The sequence below is a fragment of the Etheostoma spectabile genome, unplaced genomic scaffold (genome assembly GCF_008692095.1).
Source record: "Etheostoma spectabile isolate EspeVRDwgs_2016 unplaced genomic scaffold, UIUC_Espe_1.0 scaffold00018611, whole genome shotgun sequence".
NCBI classification, from domain to species: Eukaryota; Metazoa; Chordata; class Actinopteri; order Perciformes; family Percidae; genus Etheostoma; species Etheostoma spectabile.
The window spans coordinates 150,094-168,794 of NW_022604349.1; the positions used below are offsets into that span (position 1 = coordinate 150,094).

Sequence of the window (18,701 nt, forward strand, 5' to 3'; positions counted from 1 at the left end):
AGGGGTTTAGTTACTGTTTGAAAAAGGAAAATAATTGTTAGATGAATTATGATATAATTGCAGATGAAGTATTTATGAGCCATCAAAGACGACAAAAGGATACATCAGTTGTCGGGGGTCTGATTTAAAGGAAATGGTACTCTTTAAAAGTGTTGGGGTTCTAGCGTTAAACTAATGAGGAAGAATTTGACAAATCTAAGTTAACCAAAAAGTTTCTCTTTCAAATGTTACATCAGTATCTGCCAAGTCCTGACCATTCCCTGACCGGGAATTGAACCCGGGCCGCGGCGGTGAGAGCACCGAATCCTAGCCACTAGACTATCAGGGTGTCACATATGTCAAATTTATCTTTGTAGATGTGAGTTTCCTTTTCACTTACTGGAATGCCTCATATTGTTTTAGGCGAGGAATGGCACCGTAGTTTTAGATGTTAAAATGTGCGCACAAGAAAGCTGAGGGATTACTGTGGGGAAATGGAGAATGACTAGGTTAACTGAAGATTTTAAACATTGTGAAAATTAACAGAACATATGAACACGTTAAACATATACGGGCATATAACATATACCTGCATTCTCAGTCTTTGGATGGTATTGGTAGCGTATGCGCCCCGTCATAGTTACCGACAATTTTGTTGATGAATGAGTATTTCACATTGAACACTTAAGATTGGGTGTTCATTTAAAAACAGGGAATTGCCAGTAAAGATAAAAACAACAGATTCAGCAAGGAGTCTAATACGTTGCCACTAATGACTTTAGTCACTTCACCAAGCTGTGTCATAGGAGTATAATGTAACTGATCCAAATTCAAGTCAACATATGGTTTGTCTTCCACCTATGTAACATCAGCAAATGGCAGTGGTGGGATTTGAACCCACGACTCCAGAGAGACTGGAGCCTTAATCCAGCGCCTTAGACCACTCGGCCACACTACCTGCTTGTATAAGTTCTCCTCATCGTGAGACACACAGGGACCGTAACTAACGGTATATTCGTCAATGTCATTGGAATAAAACTTTCGCAAGGAAAAAGCCAATACTTTATTGGAAAATGTTGTCACTCTTTGTCATTTTTCTCTGGCATTGTTGAGTTTAGAATATTGTAACCAGCATTAAGTGAGTAGGTTTAGGTCTGTGTGAATATGGGCTGAGCATTTACCTGGGCTGAACTTATGAACATCTTCTTTTACATATTCACTGTAAAGAGCCATTACTCCTCCAACTGCCAACTATTGTTCCAGAGACAATAGGATATACAGTTTTAGATTGACAGGTAACTGTCCAAGACCAAAGACTTCAATGAAATACCTCAAGTGTTCGAAACAGTTTGTCAAAATGGGAAAGGTCATGTTTTTGATTACAAATTCCAGCACAGTTGTTCATCTGCCATTCAAAAACAAAAGTACAATCATGAAACACATACTACTTAGACAGAATGAACCTGGTCAGGTAGCAATGAAAGAATTCCAGAGACGTGGACCCTCTGGCACAGCCATACTTGGTCAGGACAACACCCCCCTTCTTGATAGTGCCCTTCTTGATGTGCTCCATGCGCACCTGGTCCAGCAGTGGCACCACCATGAGGTCCCTTCCGTTTGCCCCTCCCAGTTGCTCGTAACAGAGAGAGGTCTCCTGCATCCCACTCAAATATGCAGGCAGAGAGACAGCTCATGAAGGTGGGACCAGACGTGAGATTTTTTTCGCAGCCCACGCTCACGTTCAAATTGATAAATGCCGTACTCTGCGTAGGAATCGGCGTACCCCCGTCCTACGCCTGTTTTAGGTCGTATGCACATTTCATAAATAAGGGCCCTTGTGAGCACAATAAAGATTTCTTAAAGAAAGGTTTGTACTTTATAGTTCTAGTTTTTTTTCAGTTCTTCTGGTCACACTTGGCACTATTTCACATGGTTTGTCTGTAGTTCTCTATTCTGTCAGGGCTTAACTCTGTCTCCCACACCTATTTCTTTTTAGTTTCTTGTTATGTCTCGGGAAGAAGTATTGTGCTTTTAGGTCAACCATCCATCTGTACATCAGAATCAAAAACACTTTATTGATCCTTGAAGGTAGCCTCTGGAAAAAAAGTGCTCCTTCAAGCCGGATTTGAACCCCCAACCTAAGGATTTCAGTTCTATATCTCTACAGTCCTCCGCTCTACCAACTGAGCTATCAAAGGGAGCTACCATAGCCATACGCACTTCTCATTCTGTGAATGTGAATGTGATAACACGGGGCCCCCCTGGATCTGACAATCTTTAGGGGATGTAGCTCAGTGGTAGCGTGCATGCTTCACAGGTTTTTATGGTATTTGTATGAAATTCTTTCATATTGGAACTAGTTTTGCTTGAACACTGTGACAACACATATCCTGTACTGGATATGGAGGCACTGATTGTTTGTCTAATCTTCTGGATTTTGTCTATGAAGAAGGAGGCAAAGTCATTGCAGGCCTTGGTAGATAAAAGTTCAGATGCTACTGGTACTGGAGGGTTTGTTAACCTATCGACAGTGGCAAACAAAGCACATGAATTATTATTGTTTCCAGAGATAATATCAGAGAAGACCTCCTTGCCTTCGTTAGTTCCAAATTATAAATGCAAAGTCTCTCTTAAGCAGAAAATGCGTTTGGATTGGTAGGAAATGGAGATGGGCGTTGCCAAGAGGAGGCGCCTTTTTGATTGTCAAGAAATGGATATGAAGTCTCTCAGAATTGGCAAAAAATGGAAGGGAGCTTTGAATCAGAATCAGCTTTATCAGAATCAGAATCAGCTTTATTCGCCAGGTATGAGGACACATACGAGGAATTTGTCTTTGGAGCATTGCTCACACTGTGCTTACACATACATATCAACCAGTTTGATTGGTGAGAAAAGAAGATGAGAAAGTGGACAAATATGTTCTGGGTCATGACAAAGCATCTAGGGATGATCTTAGCCTTTGTGTGAATACGTAGGTCTCCACATACATTGTTTTTATTAAGATTGACGACCAAATTCTTAGTATTTACGAAACTTTCCCAACCATTGCAACTGTTTTCGTAGCCTCGTTGGCGCAGTAGGCAGCGCGTCAGGCTCATAATCTAAAGGTCGTGAGTTCGACCCTCACACGGGGCAGGTGTTTTAAAATAAAAAAACACATCTGATGCTGAAAATACAGTGGCAGGTGATTGAACACTGGTACACAGCACATACATGGAAGTTGTGATTGTATGGTTATTTCTGAGATCAACAATCTCAGGAAGGCTTTTTACAATCAATTGGGAAAAATGGGAATGCATACTCTTAATAAGTAGACTTCCAGAGTATTTGCATAACAAAGGCACAAACATGGGCGTTGTGATAGGATGGTGTCGTTCATCATTCTTTCTGAGATCAACAATAACTTCAGAAGTTTCAAATTCAATGGCTACCTATGGTTTCTTTCTAGGAACGGTTCAAAATTACGTTGCACTATTTTGTCTAATTGCTTAGGTCATAATATTTCCAGAGACTTAATTTCTTTCAGAATTAAAAAAAAAAAAAAAAAAAAAAAACTCAATGGCACAATGTCGCCGAACCGGGTAAATGTAAGAATGTGCAGGGAAGTTAGCACACTTTGATTGCTGCTTTCCTTTTCAGTATTATTACTTGATTGCAGTTATTTACCTGCTTATATCATAGTATTTTTTGAATGTGGTCTTATCTGAATCCTGAGGGTCAAAGATTTCAGGCGATGTGACGCATATTTGAAGATTAAATGCAAGTAATAACTACCTTTATGTAGCGTCCCTGTTTTAGTTTTTACTGTCCAAAATCACAATCTACATATGCAACATTGTAAACAGACTGTTACACAGAAGGACACTTACATTTTATAATGAATGTCAGAACAATAAATATTCATGTTCAACTTACTGAACTACTGCTGGTAACATTACTTTAAGTGTAAGATGGTAACTTTTACTTAAGTTTAACAAATACTACAATCAACCATAAGACCAGTTATAAATGAGACAACATGCACACCACAACTACACCCGAACACTAACCATCAAACACTGTTGTGGCCAGAAACAACTGGGGCCTGTTGCACAAAACTAGGATAAGGGATTAAGCCGGGATATTCAAGTTATCCTGAATGAATTTGGCTTGGACTCGGTTGCACGAAACTAGATTGAATTAAGCCCAGCCAAGTAACCATGGAGATTTATTCTTTGTGGCTAGCCTGGTCCAGAGCAGGCTAACAGCCAGGCTAAGATTAATCCTGGAGTCTCGTGTGTCAAATCAGCTGCCGTCTGATCCGAAATAAACGTGTTTAGCAGTTATTCCGTTGTCTTCTGCATGTGTTCTGCTTTATTTTTATTAACATGTATTAGTCTACTTATCACTATTGTTGTCGCGAGTTTGATTTAAACCCTACTACAGCTGTTTAAATGTTAGAAATGGTTGCACTGGCACCCTGACGGGGAGTGGGACTTTTGCCGGTGGGACGGCAGTTTCAAGGCTGCCCGGTGGCCGGTGCCTGCCGGCAGACCTGCGAGTCGCGTCAGTGTCCACTCTCTCTGTAAAAGTAGAGATGAGCAGCGCAGCGTCCGTGGTCTCAGCTTCAGGTTTCTACAGGACGCGCTCCGGAGATTAAGTGTGACGATATTAATGTAGTGATATTCTCAGATGATATTAATGGCAGACTGGTCAGAGACCAATACATTCATGATTTCATTTTCTTGTTGCTTGTCCTTCTCTAATAAAAGACAGTTTGTGTTACTCCAGAGTTTGTAGGCTTAATGTTTTTTTTATTATAGCTTTCTTATGGTTTCATAACCTTCTCAATTAGTCTCACATCCCTGGACCAATAACGTGGCCTGTATACATACTGTATATAGTGTAGTTTACATTAATGACACCGGGAACACCACAATGCTTCTTAATCTTTTTATTTTAATGCTGTGACTTGTCAGAAGAATAAAAAAAAACATACATATTGTTTCACATATATGCTCACAGCATGTATTGAAGTCACTTACTTCCTTTTCTAGTTGTTGTCCCTTTCTGATAGTTCTGTATGAACATTAATTGAACAAAGATATTTAGTATTGGACATAGCTTATAGAGATTTGTGCATATGATTGTAAAACATGTTCTCATGTTGTGAATAAGGGTTTGAAATTAAGCCTAGAGTCATTAGGGTACATTTCCCGAGCTACATTAATTCCCTCTGCTCACTTTTAAGGCAAAGGCTAAATAATAATCAATTTTATTTTTGCTTTACATGGTAGGTTACTCAAAGACACTTTACAGTAAAACCAGAACATTAATCACATAAAAACAGAAACATGAAACTAGCATATTTAAAGCAATTAAAACACAGTGTAGCCTACAACTTTGTAAAAATGTGGAGTAACTATAGGCCAGTGATTCCCAAAGTGGGGGTCGGGACCCCCAGGGGGGTCGCGAGCCAGAGAGGGGGGGTCGCGAGTTGATTTCCAGAAATAAAATAAAAATTTAAAAACGATTAGAAATAGCATGTTAGCCATGATTTTAACACAAGATAAAACTAGTGGCTAAATTTAAAATAAAACCAAGCAACTAAATAAAAAGGGAACAGCTGTTTTGATTTTCTTTCTTTCCGAGTAGCGGTCTCCAACATTAACACTACAACTGCCGGGATTCCAAAAGTACTGGAACCGCGAGATTCTAAACTCTATTATCTGTCATGATAAATACCTAATTGCAATTTTAATGCAGGTATTGTGTTATGATATCTTTAGAAAAACGAAATAACACCAAAATGTACAATTTAACGTGTTTAATTATACACTTGAGTTGCCCAGGTGCTTCAATAACTCATATCATGGCGTAGTAGTAAAACGTAATTATTCCATTCACATCTGAAAAATATGGTATGTAAACATGCAAACACCTAAAAGTATTTTCTTTGAACATTTATAACCTAACCTAACCTGTCACTGCCTCCGTGTTGGTGTCTGCTGTGGTGCGCATTGCTCCTCGGACCGCGTCCCCCCCACCCCGGGGTTCGGACCGCGCACCCGCTCCCTTTCCTCTTCTAAACTCGTGTCTCAGCTCCTCTGCCAGTTGCTGCCTGAACTTCCTCCAGACAATGTCCCTGCTGGTGCCCTCCTTGGAGAGGATGTGATGATTCCAGCCAGTTTGAGGATGTATAAAGTTGTATAAACACGCAGGCAGCCACCGGCCATCTAGCTCCGTGTACCGCTCCTTCCACAGAGCGAGCGCCCGGCGCTGCCTTCTGGTCCAGAACGGAGTCCATCCACGCCGTACTCATGGTGGTAGCAGCGTTACCAACCCGGGCTTTACCTTCGCCCCATCGCTGATGCCCACAGTTGTTACTCCAGACCGATTAAAACCAACACCACGAAATACCGAATACTGTATGGCCGAAATAGGTAAAAGGGATTTTTCTTTTTTTTGGCCTAGTGTAATGTATATAAAAACTATTTTAAATTAAAATATAGAGGTTTTTAACTTGCTGTGCTCCTAACATACTGCACATCCACCTCATTAGGTGAGATTAAGTTCAAATTAAAGTAATGAGTAAATTACTGTAGAATAATGTCATGGCTGTTGTGTTATTTTGTGTTGTCAATATGCTCATGTTTGGATACGCCTGTAATGCGTGCGCGGTTGCGCGCAATGTTTATAGGGGGGGGGGGGGGTCGCGAGTCACTTGCACCGTTACTTTGGGGGTCGCGGGCTGAAAGTTTTGGGAACCCCTGGTCTAGAAGACTGAGATCATGGCAACAGCTTTTTGGTTTTCATTTAATTGCGCTTCAATCTGTAGTTCAGGAGATTGTTTTTTCCACAGCCCTCAGTTTTAGAAGCCTGTGTAGCTCAGTCGGTAGAGCATCAGACTTTTAATCTGAGGGTCCAATCAATCAATCAATCAATCAATCAACATTTATTTATATAGCACTTTACAGCACCAGCAGGTGTCCAAAGTGCTTTACATCATCAAGAAAACAAACACAACATCCACGTGAAACACAAACAAACAAAACAAACAAACAAACAAACAGACAAAGCATAAAAAACAGACAGATTAAGTAACCTATAATCATCAGAAGAAGAATTGTTACACCACTACTGTGTATTAAAAGCCATTCTAAATAAATAAGTTTTAAGTTTTGATTTAAAATGAACAACATCCGTTATAATGCGAATGTCTGGCGGGAGCTTGTTCCAGAGTTTTGGGCCAGCAACAGCGAAAGCCCGATCGCCCCACTGCTTGTACCTCGACCTCGGGACTTCTAGAGTCCGCAGATTGGAAGACCGCAACAACCGATTTTGCCCACCCAAAGTTAAAAGCTCGGACAAATACTTTGGGGCAAGGCCATTTAGGGCTTTAAAAACAAACAATGCAATTTTAAAATCAATTCTAAAACGCACCGGAAGCCAGTGTAGAGTAAAAAGAACGGGAGTGATGTGTGCACTCCGAGAAGTATTTGTGAGAAAGCGAGCAGCGGCATTTTGCACAAGCTGCAGACGTGCGATGGATTTTTGATTGAGGCCACCATAAAGAGCGTTGCAATAATCGAGACGTGAACTAATAAAGGCATGAATAGCCTTTTCCAAATCGTGCCTGTTAAGAAAAGGCTTTACTTTAGCCAGGAGACGAAGTTGGAAAAAGCTTGTTTTGACAACATTGCTTATCTGTTTGTCAAATTTCATGCTACAATCAAATGTCACACCCAGATTTTTTACAGTTTGCTTGGCGCATGAAGTCAGAGCTCCCAGACTTAAAGTTTGATTGTTTGACATGTATTTAGTACTGAAGATAATACATTCGGTCTTGTCCTCATTCAGGGTCAGGAAATTGCGAGATAGCCACAACTTGATATCATTAATGCCATTTAGGAGGCAGTTTAGTGCAACACTGTCATTGGGTTGTATAGGCAGATAAATTTGCAGGTCATCTGCATAACAATGAAATGACAGGTTGTGCTTTTCGATTATAGCTCCTAATGGCAACATATATAAAGAGAACAAGATAGGGCCAAGAATTGAACCCTGGGGCACCCCACAATAGAGAGGAGCAGATGAGGAGGAGAAATCACCCATTGTGACAGAGAAAGTCCTACTTGTCAAATAAGAGCTAAACCATTTAAGTGCAGTTCCTTGAATGCCTACAAAATGCTCAAGGCGTGCAAGAAGGACTACATGGTCCACCGTATCAAAAGCTGCGGTCAAGTCCAACATCACTAGCACAGTAGGATCCCCAGCATCTACAGACAAAGCTATGTCACTGTGAACTCTTAGGTCCAGGGTTCAAGTCCCTGTTCAGGCGTAGAGTTTCACATTCTGCTAGATGAGTTTCTATCAAATTTGATAGATTTGACATGCCTGAACACTTCGGACACTGTCATATCATTTGTGTTCCATGCATAAGTCTTTAAAAAGAATTGTGGCTGTTTTTCAAGCAGGTTTGTATCAAAACAATGTTGGTGGTAAGTCTAAATGAACAATGGGCAACCTACATCCATCTTGCTAGCACTCAAATCTCTGTACTCATCTCCCTGCTTGGATAGAAGGTCATCTGGTGCATTTTTCCTGTCACAAGGGCTAAGAGTATAGAAGCGGAACAAGAGGGAGAGTTCTTTTTTTGTACCCACCAGCAGTAAAGTTTACTCGTCTGGAGCCGTGTTGTTTGAATTAGGTTATCAATGTTTTGAGCGAAAAAGATTACCACAGCTCAAGTCCTTGGTAGGGCGACAGCTTTATTGTGGGATATGTATGAAGTGCTGATCTCCATGCTTGGATACCAAGTCATCTGGTGGATTTTTCCTTCCATGGCAACAGCTTAATCTTTTTCATTTACTTGAACCTCAATTTGTAGTTCAGAAGATTGTTTTTTTTCTTTTTTTTGACTTTGAGCTTTTTAACCGTTTTGGCCAATTTAGCCAATTTTCAACCAGTTTGTGCAATAACATCTGGTGTTCTCAGGCACTGTGCAAATCGTGGTGTACCCTCCTGCTGTCCAGAAGAACGTGATCATGGCAACAGCTTAATGGTCTTCATTTACTTAAACTTCAATTTGTAGTTCAGGAGATTATTTTTTTCCACAGCCCTTTGTTTTAGAAGCCTGTGTAGCTCAGTTGGTAGAGCATCAGACTTTTAATCTGAGGGTCCAGGGTTCAAGTCCCTGTTCAGGTGTAGAGTTACACATTCTGCTTGCTGTCATGATGAGTTGTACACTTTGGCAAGCCTGAACACTTTCAGACATTAATGTATCATTTAACCCTTGTATTGTCCTTTGAGTCAAAGGGACATGTTTAGCTTATGTGACCTTTTGTAATAGCCTGCCGTTCTGCTTCTGGGTCCCCAGACACCGCTTTCATTCCATGTCAAATGCCATCGTGGCACCTTCGGGTCTCAGAGACCCCCTGTTTTATTTTTCATGCCATTATATGTACGTCCCACCACTGCCGTGGCACCCTCATCCTTCAATGTCATCTTTCTCCTACCCTTGATGCCTCAGCCTTGCCATTCGGGTTCCTGGGACCCAGGTGTGTGTGTGTGTGTGTGTGTGTGTGTGTGTGTGTGTGTGTGTGTGTGTGTGTGTTTATCCAAAACTGATTCAAGGTTTGTTCGGGGCCTCGTCCACGTGGGCCAAGAGGCTACGGGCAAACACAGTCGGCACAGTAGTAGGCCCGCGTGCAGCTCCTGCAGATGTATCTCTTGCAGCCACCGCACACAATGTGTGATTTGCGGTCCTTTCTCTCTGGACAGAGCTGACACCGGTAACTTTTGCTTTGCACCCTTGGTGTGTCCGGTTCCGAATCCCCATCCTCCTCTAGGCCCCTTGTGACTGGACCTCCTCGCTGTGACAACGGCTTTGACAAGCGCGACGGGCGCCTACGTGCGAGTTAGACGCTGCCGTCTCTCGATGAGCGGATCAGGAATATCCTGTCTAAAATTGATGCAGAAAAACTAGTCCATGCATTTGTTACTTTAAGATGGATTACTGCAATTCTTTAGTGTCAGGCTGCTCGAAAAAATCCATGAAGACTCTTCAGCTGATCCAGATTGCTGCAGCACGTGTTCTGACCACCCGAAGCATCTCAGCCAAAAATCACGCTGCACCTCAAAAGTGCTCTCAAGCACTCCCAGCAGAGCATTTGTAGAAGAGCGCCTTGTTTTCTTCTGTCTTGGAAAAGGCTTTAGCTTATGACAAGGTAAACTAATTGCACCATTGTGCTACTCATTATTGTGCTCACTTCAGTTATGTATTGAAGCACATCCTTAGAGCTAATGGCCCTCATTTATCAACCTAACGTAGAAACCAGCGCAGATATGAGCGCAGAAATCCTCTTACAACAGGCTTCACGTGAGAGTCATGAAACTTTTATATCACACCAATCAGAGCGTAAGAATGATCGTACATTGATAAATGCAATTTAAATATCACGCCCCAATATATTCTCGGTTTTGAGGCCTAGCCCTTACAATTAATGACATGGCCAGACGTAATAAGGCTAAGAAGCTGCACCTTTCAGAGGTGGAGATTGAAATTGTTATTATTTAATCTGCTATAGATAGAGGGTATAGAAAGAAGGACGAAGGGAAGAAAAGAAACACAAACCGTGTAAATGTGTGAAGGTATGTATGTATGCATCTGTGTCTATGATGTGTCAATAAGTAAAGCATAAGATTTTGTATTTACTAAAGGATAAAAGTAGAGAAAGGGGGTCGGACCTGATAAGTTGTTTATGAACTTCTTCCTACTTCTTTTTGAACATGGGAGTTGTTTTGTTTGAATGACTTTTAATTTTGGAAGATTGTGCTGAGAAGTACATGGCTTTATTTATCTGTCATTTTAATTATATATATGTATGCATGAATGTATGTAAATATATTTTTTTATTTTAATATTTTACATGTTCAAATAAACTACTACTACAAACAAATTTGCAGTAACTTGTGTCCTATTTGGCAGCCTAAAAACCTGCATTAGGCCGTTGGAAGAATGTGGAATGGAAAGAGATCATTGATGCTTTCACGATAAGTCAAAACAGGAACCCAGAAGCAGATCAGGACAAGGTGTTTATGAATAATAAGGTGAGTATTTATTGAAAAAAAGCAGTGTAGCAACGGGTCAGTCCGGAAGGTGGGCAGTGGATAGAATGGGTGGTAGGAGGACAGTGAAGGTCCAGGAATGTAGTTGAAGTTGACGGATGAAATGATTACGCTAACGATCTGGCAGGGAATGGTTGTCAGGTCATGGTTTAAATGGAGCAGAGGTGGTGATCAGGACCAGGTGTGCAGACTGCAGGTGACAGCAGGTGTGTGTAGTGGATAATCAGCTGTGATACCCAGAACAACGGCAACACCAAGTCATGATGCTGGAGTCATGATAGTACCTCCCCTCCGACGAATGCAACCGGGCGGACTGCCAGGAGCACCAGGATGGAGCCTATAGAAGTCCCGGAGTAGGTCCGCGCCCAGGATTTGACGCCGAGGTATCCAGCACCTCTCCTCAGGACCGTCAGCCTCCCAGTCCACGAGGTACTGGAAGCCCCGCCCGTGACGTCTAGAGTCCATGATGCGGCAAATAGTGTAGAAAATGACGTGTTTTACAAACATTTTCTTCTCTAGGGGAAACAGGATATAAGACGGGGATGCTACTGTTTTAATTTTGCAAGAGGTTGTCACACTGTTACTGCGTTAACTCTGTGAAAACTGTCTTCCCACTTGGTTATTGTCTACAGGGAATAATTAAATCTCACCATGTTCTAAACCTTGACTCAGTTGCACAGCTGTCTTTATTTTGTTTCAACAAAGTCTCACTCTCCAAAACAACTCCTCTCCTGCTGTACAGAAACTTTGACAACATTCTCAATTCTGTCAGGGCTGAACCCCACCTCTTTTTTTGTCTCTAGTTAGTTTTGTCTTGCCGCCAGCCGTGGCCAGAAGTATTATGCTTTAGGGTCGTCCGTCCATTTCCACATACGTACACACTTCCCATTCTTGTGAACGTGATAACACAGGAGCGAGGAAGGAATTTCTGGAGGGAATTTCTTCAAATTTATCAATTGATATTTTGGAGGTCAAAGGTTTAAGGTGACTGTATCCTCATGTCTGTCCATCCGATTCTTGTGAATGCCATATCTCTGAACTCCTAGAAGGAATCACTTTAAATCTGGCATACACAACCACTTAGAGTCATGGCTGAACTGATTTAGATTTTGCATTTTCAGAAGAGCACCTTGTTTTCTTTTAGCTGAGAAAAAAGCCTTGCACTCATAACAAGGTAAACAAATTGCACTTTATTGCCCTTATTAAACATTTAGGCAATTTTAGCAGTACAATACAAACATAAACCTACACGCAGACTCTCTCTCAAGGAGACGTTAAAGGTCCCATGGCATGAAAATGTCACTTCAAAAGGTCTTTTACATGAGTTCCCCCAGCCTGCCTTTGGTCCCCCAGTGGTTAGAAATGGTGTTACATGTAAAACAAGCCCTGGGTATCCTGCTCTGCCTTTGAGAAAATGAAAGCTCAGATGGACCAATCTGGAATCCTCCCCTTATGATGTCATGAGGAGCAAGGTTACCTCTCCTTTCTCTGTTTTGCCTGCCCAGAGAGTTTGTTGCGTGCATGAGAAAGAGAGAGACATCATGTCTTGCAAACAAGCAAAGCATGGCAGTTGGTCTGAACAGAGCTCAACAGATTTAAAACCACATTCAGTCACAGAAAAAATGAAATGACAAAGATTATTAAATGAAATTCCACAAAGTAGGTAAACATTTTAAACTATAAAACAATAACTTGAGAGCGTATAATTAAAAATGGCCGACTTCTAGTATGTTGGTAATGATGAGAGGACTGTTTGGACCAATTTACACAAATATTGAAATTGCTCTTATTAAACTCACAATGCTCAAAGGTTAGAGTTTTTACCAACTTTTGGGAGTTTAGAAATATATAAGTGTGACAAAAATGTAGTCCTAAAATGATTACAATGACTTCCTGTCAGCCCCAAAAAAGTTGTATGTTTCTAGAGATGAGAAGAAAGTTTTTACTAAATAAAAAAAGTTTCAAACATCTCTACGTTTTCCAACCAAAACATCTTTAAACGTCTTAATGTTTCTCCTTTGGGCCTTCTCCTTCCCACGGTGGGTACATTGTGGTTAGGGTTGGGTAACGAACCCGGTGCTAGTACGGCACCGGTGCCTTAACACCCGGTATCTATCGGACCGAATAGTAACGGGGATTTCGGGGCCTCATTTCGGTGCTACTGAAATACCAGGGCTGCCTTTTTCCATCTAGTGGTTGTTTTTGTCATTTAGCAGCAATTTACAGGAGAAATATTAAATTTTTTTTTACATTTAATTTGGACCATATAGTAATAAACAAGCTGTTCTTAAATTTTGCTGACTGTCTTTTTGTGCTTCTTTTTTTATTTAAATATATACATTTAAAAAAATTAATTTTAAAAGGATGGGTTCAGGCACCAATTTTAGAGCTTAAATGACAAAGGGTTCTGAGGACAGGCAGATAACAGTCCAGCTGATCCACAATAACATACATGTTGTTCAGAAGATAAAGTTACTGCTGGTCAGCCTTCAACGTGGAGAGAAGATCAGAATATAACAACACAGCTATCAGGGCATGAGGAGGAGGAAACAGCTTGGCTCTGAAACATGTTCACAACGAGGCAGTGTGAATGCGCTGGTGTCTATTAAGGTGACTACTATAAGAAAACGTTTTCCCACATTGTTCACACCAGTACGGCTTCTCTCCAGTGTGAATGCGTTGATGTTTTTTTAGGTGACTCTGTACTGTGAAAGCTGCCCCACATTGATCACAGCTGTAAGGTTTTTCCCCAGTGTGAACTCTCTTATGAATCTTTAAATATCCTGATGTGAAGGATCTGTCACACAGTTGACAGTGGTGAAGTTTGACTCCTCTTCCTCTCCGTTTCTATCAACAGAGAAAAACCAAGAGAGTGAGTTAGTGAGGTGCCATGCTGTAGAGCTCTATCTTAAACTAGAAACAACATTTAGAGCATGTCTATGGAACATTGTTTGACTGAAGCATCACTTTTCTTTATTATCTGCCAACCTCAATATTATGGAGTTGCATTATGGGAAATGTAACATTCAGTGTTGGTTAGTTTGTGATAAATAAACTACTTTTGATCAATTTATGTGTGGCCTCCATTTTGTTGCCAGCCTTTAGCCAGCCGGTAACAAATGGGGGATTATCTGGGATTTTTAGTGCCGGGAGAGTTGTAAATATAACATATAGATTTCACTGGTATATGTAGGGGTTACCGTGTTTTGTTCACATTGCTGGAACAGCTCTTCTCCAGTAAAGTAAATTGGAAACATTGTCCCTAATAGGCATTAGCAATGAGGAGCACCAGTTGGCCTTTGACCTTTAGTTTTAGGTTGTTGTTTTTGCTAAATCAAACTTGAAAGGAGCATGTTCAAAATAATAGCAGTGTTGTGTAAAATTAGTGAGCTGATTGATTCCATGAAGAAACAGGTGTCAGTTATGGCCCATAATTAATCTATATACTGTATCTTAGGGCTGCACAATTAATTGAATTTTAATCGTGATCACGATTTTGACTTCCCACGATCAAATTTGCGTGATTGAGCGTTTTTTTTTTTTAATGGACATCTTTCTGGAATATCTGTGACATCAACCGGCTCCCCTCAAGGCTGTGTTCTCTCTCCTCTTTTATATATTATGTACACTAATGACTGCCGCAGTGAACTGACCAATAACTACATTGTAAAGTTTGCTGATGACACAGTCATAGTAAGTTTAATGGACACCACTGAAACATCTCACGGCCCTGCACTACCCTATTTTTTAAACTGGTGCAAAGAAGCCTTTTTAGACTTAAATGTTACAAAGACTAAGGACATGTGCATTGATTTTAGACGTCACCTTCCAACTCCTGGAAAGACAATTATAGATGGAATAGAGGTTGAAATTGTTGAATCATACAAGTACTTGGGAGCCATCATTAATAACAAGTTGACCTTTGAACTAAACACACACATGATGAGTAAGAAAAGTCAGCAGCGTCTCTTCTGTCTGAGAAAGCTAGCTAAGTTTAAAGTGGACAGATCCCTGATGACATTGTTTTACAAATCTTTTATCCAGTCTATCTTTACCTTTTCATGTATTTGCTGGTATGCTTCTTTGAGTTTAAAAATGAAAAACAAATTAGCAACGGTAATAATAATAGGTAAAAATTCTCCTTTGTCCCCTCTGCTATCTCTCTGCTTAACTCTGGAAAGACTAGGTAACGTCAGCACATAAGGTACACTGGGGTTTAAGCTTTAAATGTTGTGGCATTTATTTTTGCCATTTGGTTTGATACTGTATTTTAATTGATGTTGTCGTCTTTGTAGTCATGTACTGTGTGTCATTTTTTTGCTACTGCAGCAAAATGAATCGTCCCTTGGGGACAAATAAAAGTTTTTTGAACTTAAACTTGAACTTCATAGAACGCTCCAGGTTTTTTGCATAGCCCATCTACCGCTACTACCGTCTGGTCATGAGTCAATCAGTTGTTCCTGCACCGCGCAGCTTAGTATCTAGATGGAGACAGTCACAGAGGACAGAGTAACGGGAGGAAAATTCAACAGATAGCAGTTGGTTAGTCGGTTATACGTCGGTCTCAAGGTTTACCAGTTTACCAGTAAACGCAACATTTTGTCCCGTCTGTTGTCTGTTTTTCAGACAACAGCGGTGACCAGTGCTAGTCGGTGCTAGTAGCGTCTGTTAGCAGTTAGCTCCTCTAGGACGCACCGGTGCTAATGTCCTCGCATCCGCTGCAATGCTGTTTATATGGATATGGTTTAATATTGCGTTACATGACCCATTTCGTCTGTGTTGAATCTCTCCTCTACTCGCTCTCCTCTTACTGTCCGCATCTGGCCACACAGCGCCGGTCCACACTTCTGACATTTGTCTACAGTTTAAATTTTTTATTAACACAGCTGTATATTGTTAAGTATGAGAGGCAACCTGTATTTGTACCAGTGTTTCTTGCGCTTAACTCTGCTATCGCGGCCGCCACGGCGAAGAACACAGAAGAAATTATTGAAAGCAACTAACTGCAGTTGGTAGAGTAACAGCGTGTGAGACGAAGCTGCTGTACCTGGACCTGGGCCAAAGATGTTACCCATTGCGAGAATATCATAGTTCATAAAAATGCAGCGCAGTGAAGATACAGACGTTTCATACAAACGACGTGTATCCGCCATTCAACCCGACCCGTTCATAATGAGTCAGCCGTCTCTCTGTGAGTAGCGTCCATCACACTCCCTCTCCCAGTTATAAATAGCCTACATGACGATAAAATTTGTTTTGGTTAAAATCAACAAACAATCGTGAGAATAATCGCGATCAAAATTTTGATCAAAATAATCTGGATTTTTATTTTGGCCAGCCCTACTGTATACATACATATTTAAGGAAGGAAGGAAGCACATGTTGAACATGGAGAAGTTATAGTGCATTTCACACTGAAAAAAAAATGGCTCGTTCCAGACATTGCTCTGAGGAACAGAGGACTTTGATTAAAAAGTTGATATGAGAGGGGAAAACACATAAAGGCGTACAGAAGATTATAAGCTGCTCTGCCAAAATGATTTCAAATGCCTTGAAATTACATCCAAAGCCTGACTGACATGGAAAACAACCAAAGGACACATTGACTGGCCAAAGGAGAAATGGAGCAACATTCTAGGGACTGATGAGAGGTAAACTGTTCTTTTTGGGTCTAGGAGCCGCAGACAGTTTGTCCTCCGACCCCCCTGCACTGAAATCAAGCCCCAGTCCACTGTGAAGACAGTAAAGCATGGTGGTTATGGGATGTTTCTCATACTGTGGTGTTGGGCTTGTTTATCACATACCAGGGATCATGGATCAGTTTCAATACATTAGAATACTTGGAGTTAGTAAGGCGCCATGGTGGAGCGAGCTAAGTAAAACCAGAAGCATCGTTCACAGGATGTCTGTGTCCAAGTTTGACTGCTGCATTACCATTGTTACGCTTTGTGTATGTGTGTTAATAAAGTTTGGATTGAATATCTGTGTGGCCTTTTTGTTGCTGGCCTTGACCTGCTCTCTATGGAAAGACCCGGGAGATACAGTGAGGAAAATAAGTATTTGAACACTCTACTTTTTTGCAAGTTATCCCACTTAGAAATCATGGAGGGTCTGAAATTGTCATCGTAGGTGCATGTCCACTGTGAGAGACATTATCTAAAAAAAATACAGAAATCACAATATTTGATTTTTTAACTATTCATTTGAATGATACAGCTGTAAATAAGTATTTGATTACCTGTCTATCAGCTACAATTCTGACCCTCAAAGACCTGTTAGTCTGCCTTCAAAATGTCCACCTCCACTTCATTTATTATCCTAAATTAGATGCACCTGTTTGAGGTTGTTAGCTGCATAAAGACACCTGTCCACCCCATACAATCAGTAAGAATCCAACTACTAACATGGCCAAGACCAAAGAGCTGTCCAAAGACACTAGAGACAAAATTGTACACCTCCACAAGGCTGGAAAGGACTACGGGGACATGTCCAAGCAGCTTGGTGAAAAAAGGTCCACTGTTGGAGCAATCATTAGAAAATGGAAGAAGCTAAACATGACTGTCCATCTCCCTCGGACTGGGGCTCCATGTAAGATCTCACCTCGTGGGGTCTCAATGATCCCAAGAAAGGTGAGAAATCCGCCCAGAACTACACGGGGGGAGCTGGTCCAGGACCTGAAAAGAGCTGGGACCACCATTTCCAGGGTTACTGTTGGTAACACACTAAGACGTCATGGTTTGAAATCATGCATGGCACGGAAGGTTCCCCTGCTTAAACCAGCACATGTCAAGGCCCGTCTTAAGTCTGCCAACAACCATGTGGATGATCCAGAGGAGTCATGGGAGAAAGTCATGTGGTCAGATGAGACCAACATACAACTTTTTGGTCATAATTCCACTAACTTGTGTTTGGAGGAAGAAGAATGATGAGGACCATCCCCAAGAACACAATCCCTACTGTGAAGCATGGGGGGGTAGTGTAACCCTTTAGAGGGGGTGAACAGAAAGGGATTACTCTATATGATAAATATCTATGGCCAGTAAGATCAGAAGTTCTATGTTCGTCTATGGAGCCCAGGAATTAACCAAACAATACACCAGGAATGACTCAACAACAGTTTACTTGCTTTGAAAAAACAAAGACGCTTCTCTTTTAATTTATAGACGAGAAGGATAAGCCAAAAAAAAAACATAACAATTACACACTATCAGATTACACAAAATTTTACCCGGGTAAGTAAAAAAATAAAATATAACCAAATCCCCACAGCTGTGATTTAAAGTTCAGAGTTTCTGTTTTCAATCACTTCAAATCAGGTTCAGTTCAATCCACTGTGAATGTGAAAGGTGTGTCCTACCGCGCAGTTGGTATGCGTGTGTGTGTGTGTGTGTGAAATGAGGTGCTAAATCCTGCAGGCGCCGTATCTCTAGTTCTCCACTGGGCTGGGGCTCGCCATCAAAGTCTCAATCCAGGCTCCAACTTCCAGGTAGATCAAAGGTTCAACAGGGTCCAACAAAAAAACCTGACCTACAGTGAGTGAGGTCAGAACATTTGTTTAGCTTTCAATCATGAACTGTAGAATATAATTCATGTTAACTGAACAATCATTGTGA

The 18,701-nt window shown here is 41.1% G+C and overlaps 1 protein-coding gene and 2 non-coding genes across 3 annotated transcripts in view; 1 reads left to right on the forward strand and 2 right to left on the reverse strand.

Moving 5' to 3' along the window:
• The window catches only part of LOC116681309 (zinc finger protein 271-like), a gene marked incomplete at both ends in the record, with an annotated part of 76,983 nt that extends 63,141 nt beyond the window's left edge, over positions 1 to 13,842 (reverse strand). The window contains one exon of the mRNA XM_032509598.1: positions 13,704 to 13,842. Coding sequence (XP_032365489.1) covers positions 13,704 to 13,842 — 139 coding nt within the window. The remainder of the gene's footprint in view (positions 1 to 13,703) is intronic.
• Positions 856 to 937, reverse strand: trnal-aag (transfer RNA leucine (anticodon AAG)). The gene has a single exon. It is a non-coding gene; the product is annotated as a tRNA-Leu (tRNA).
• trnak-uuu (transfer RNA lysine (anticodon UUU)) lies at positions 9,093 to 9,165 on the forward strand. Its single transcript has one exon. It is a non-coding gene; the product is annotated as a tRNA-Lys (tRNA).
• Positions 13,843 to 18,701: the final 4,859 nt, after the last annotated feature.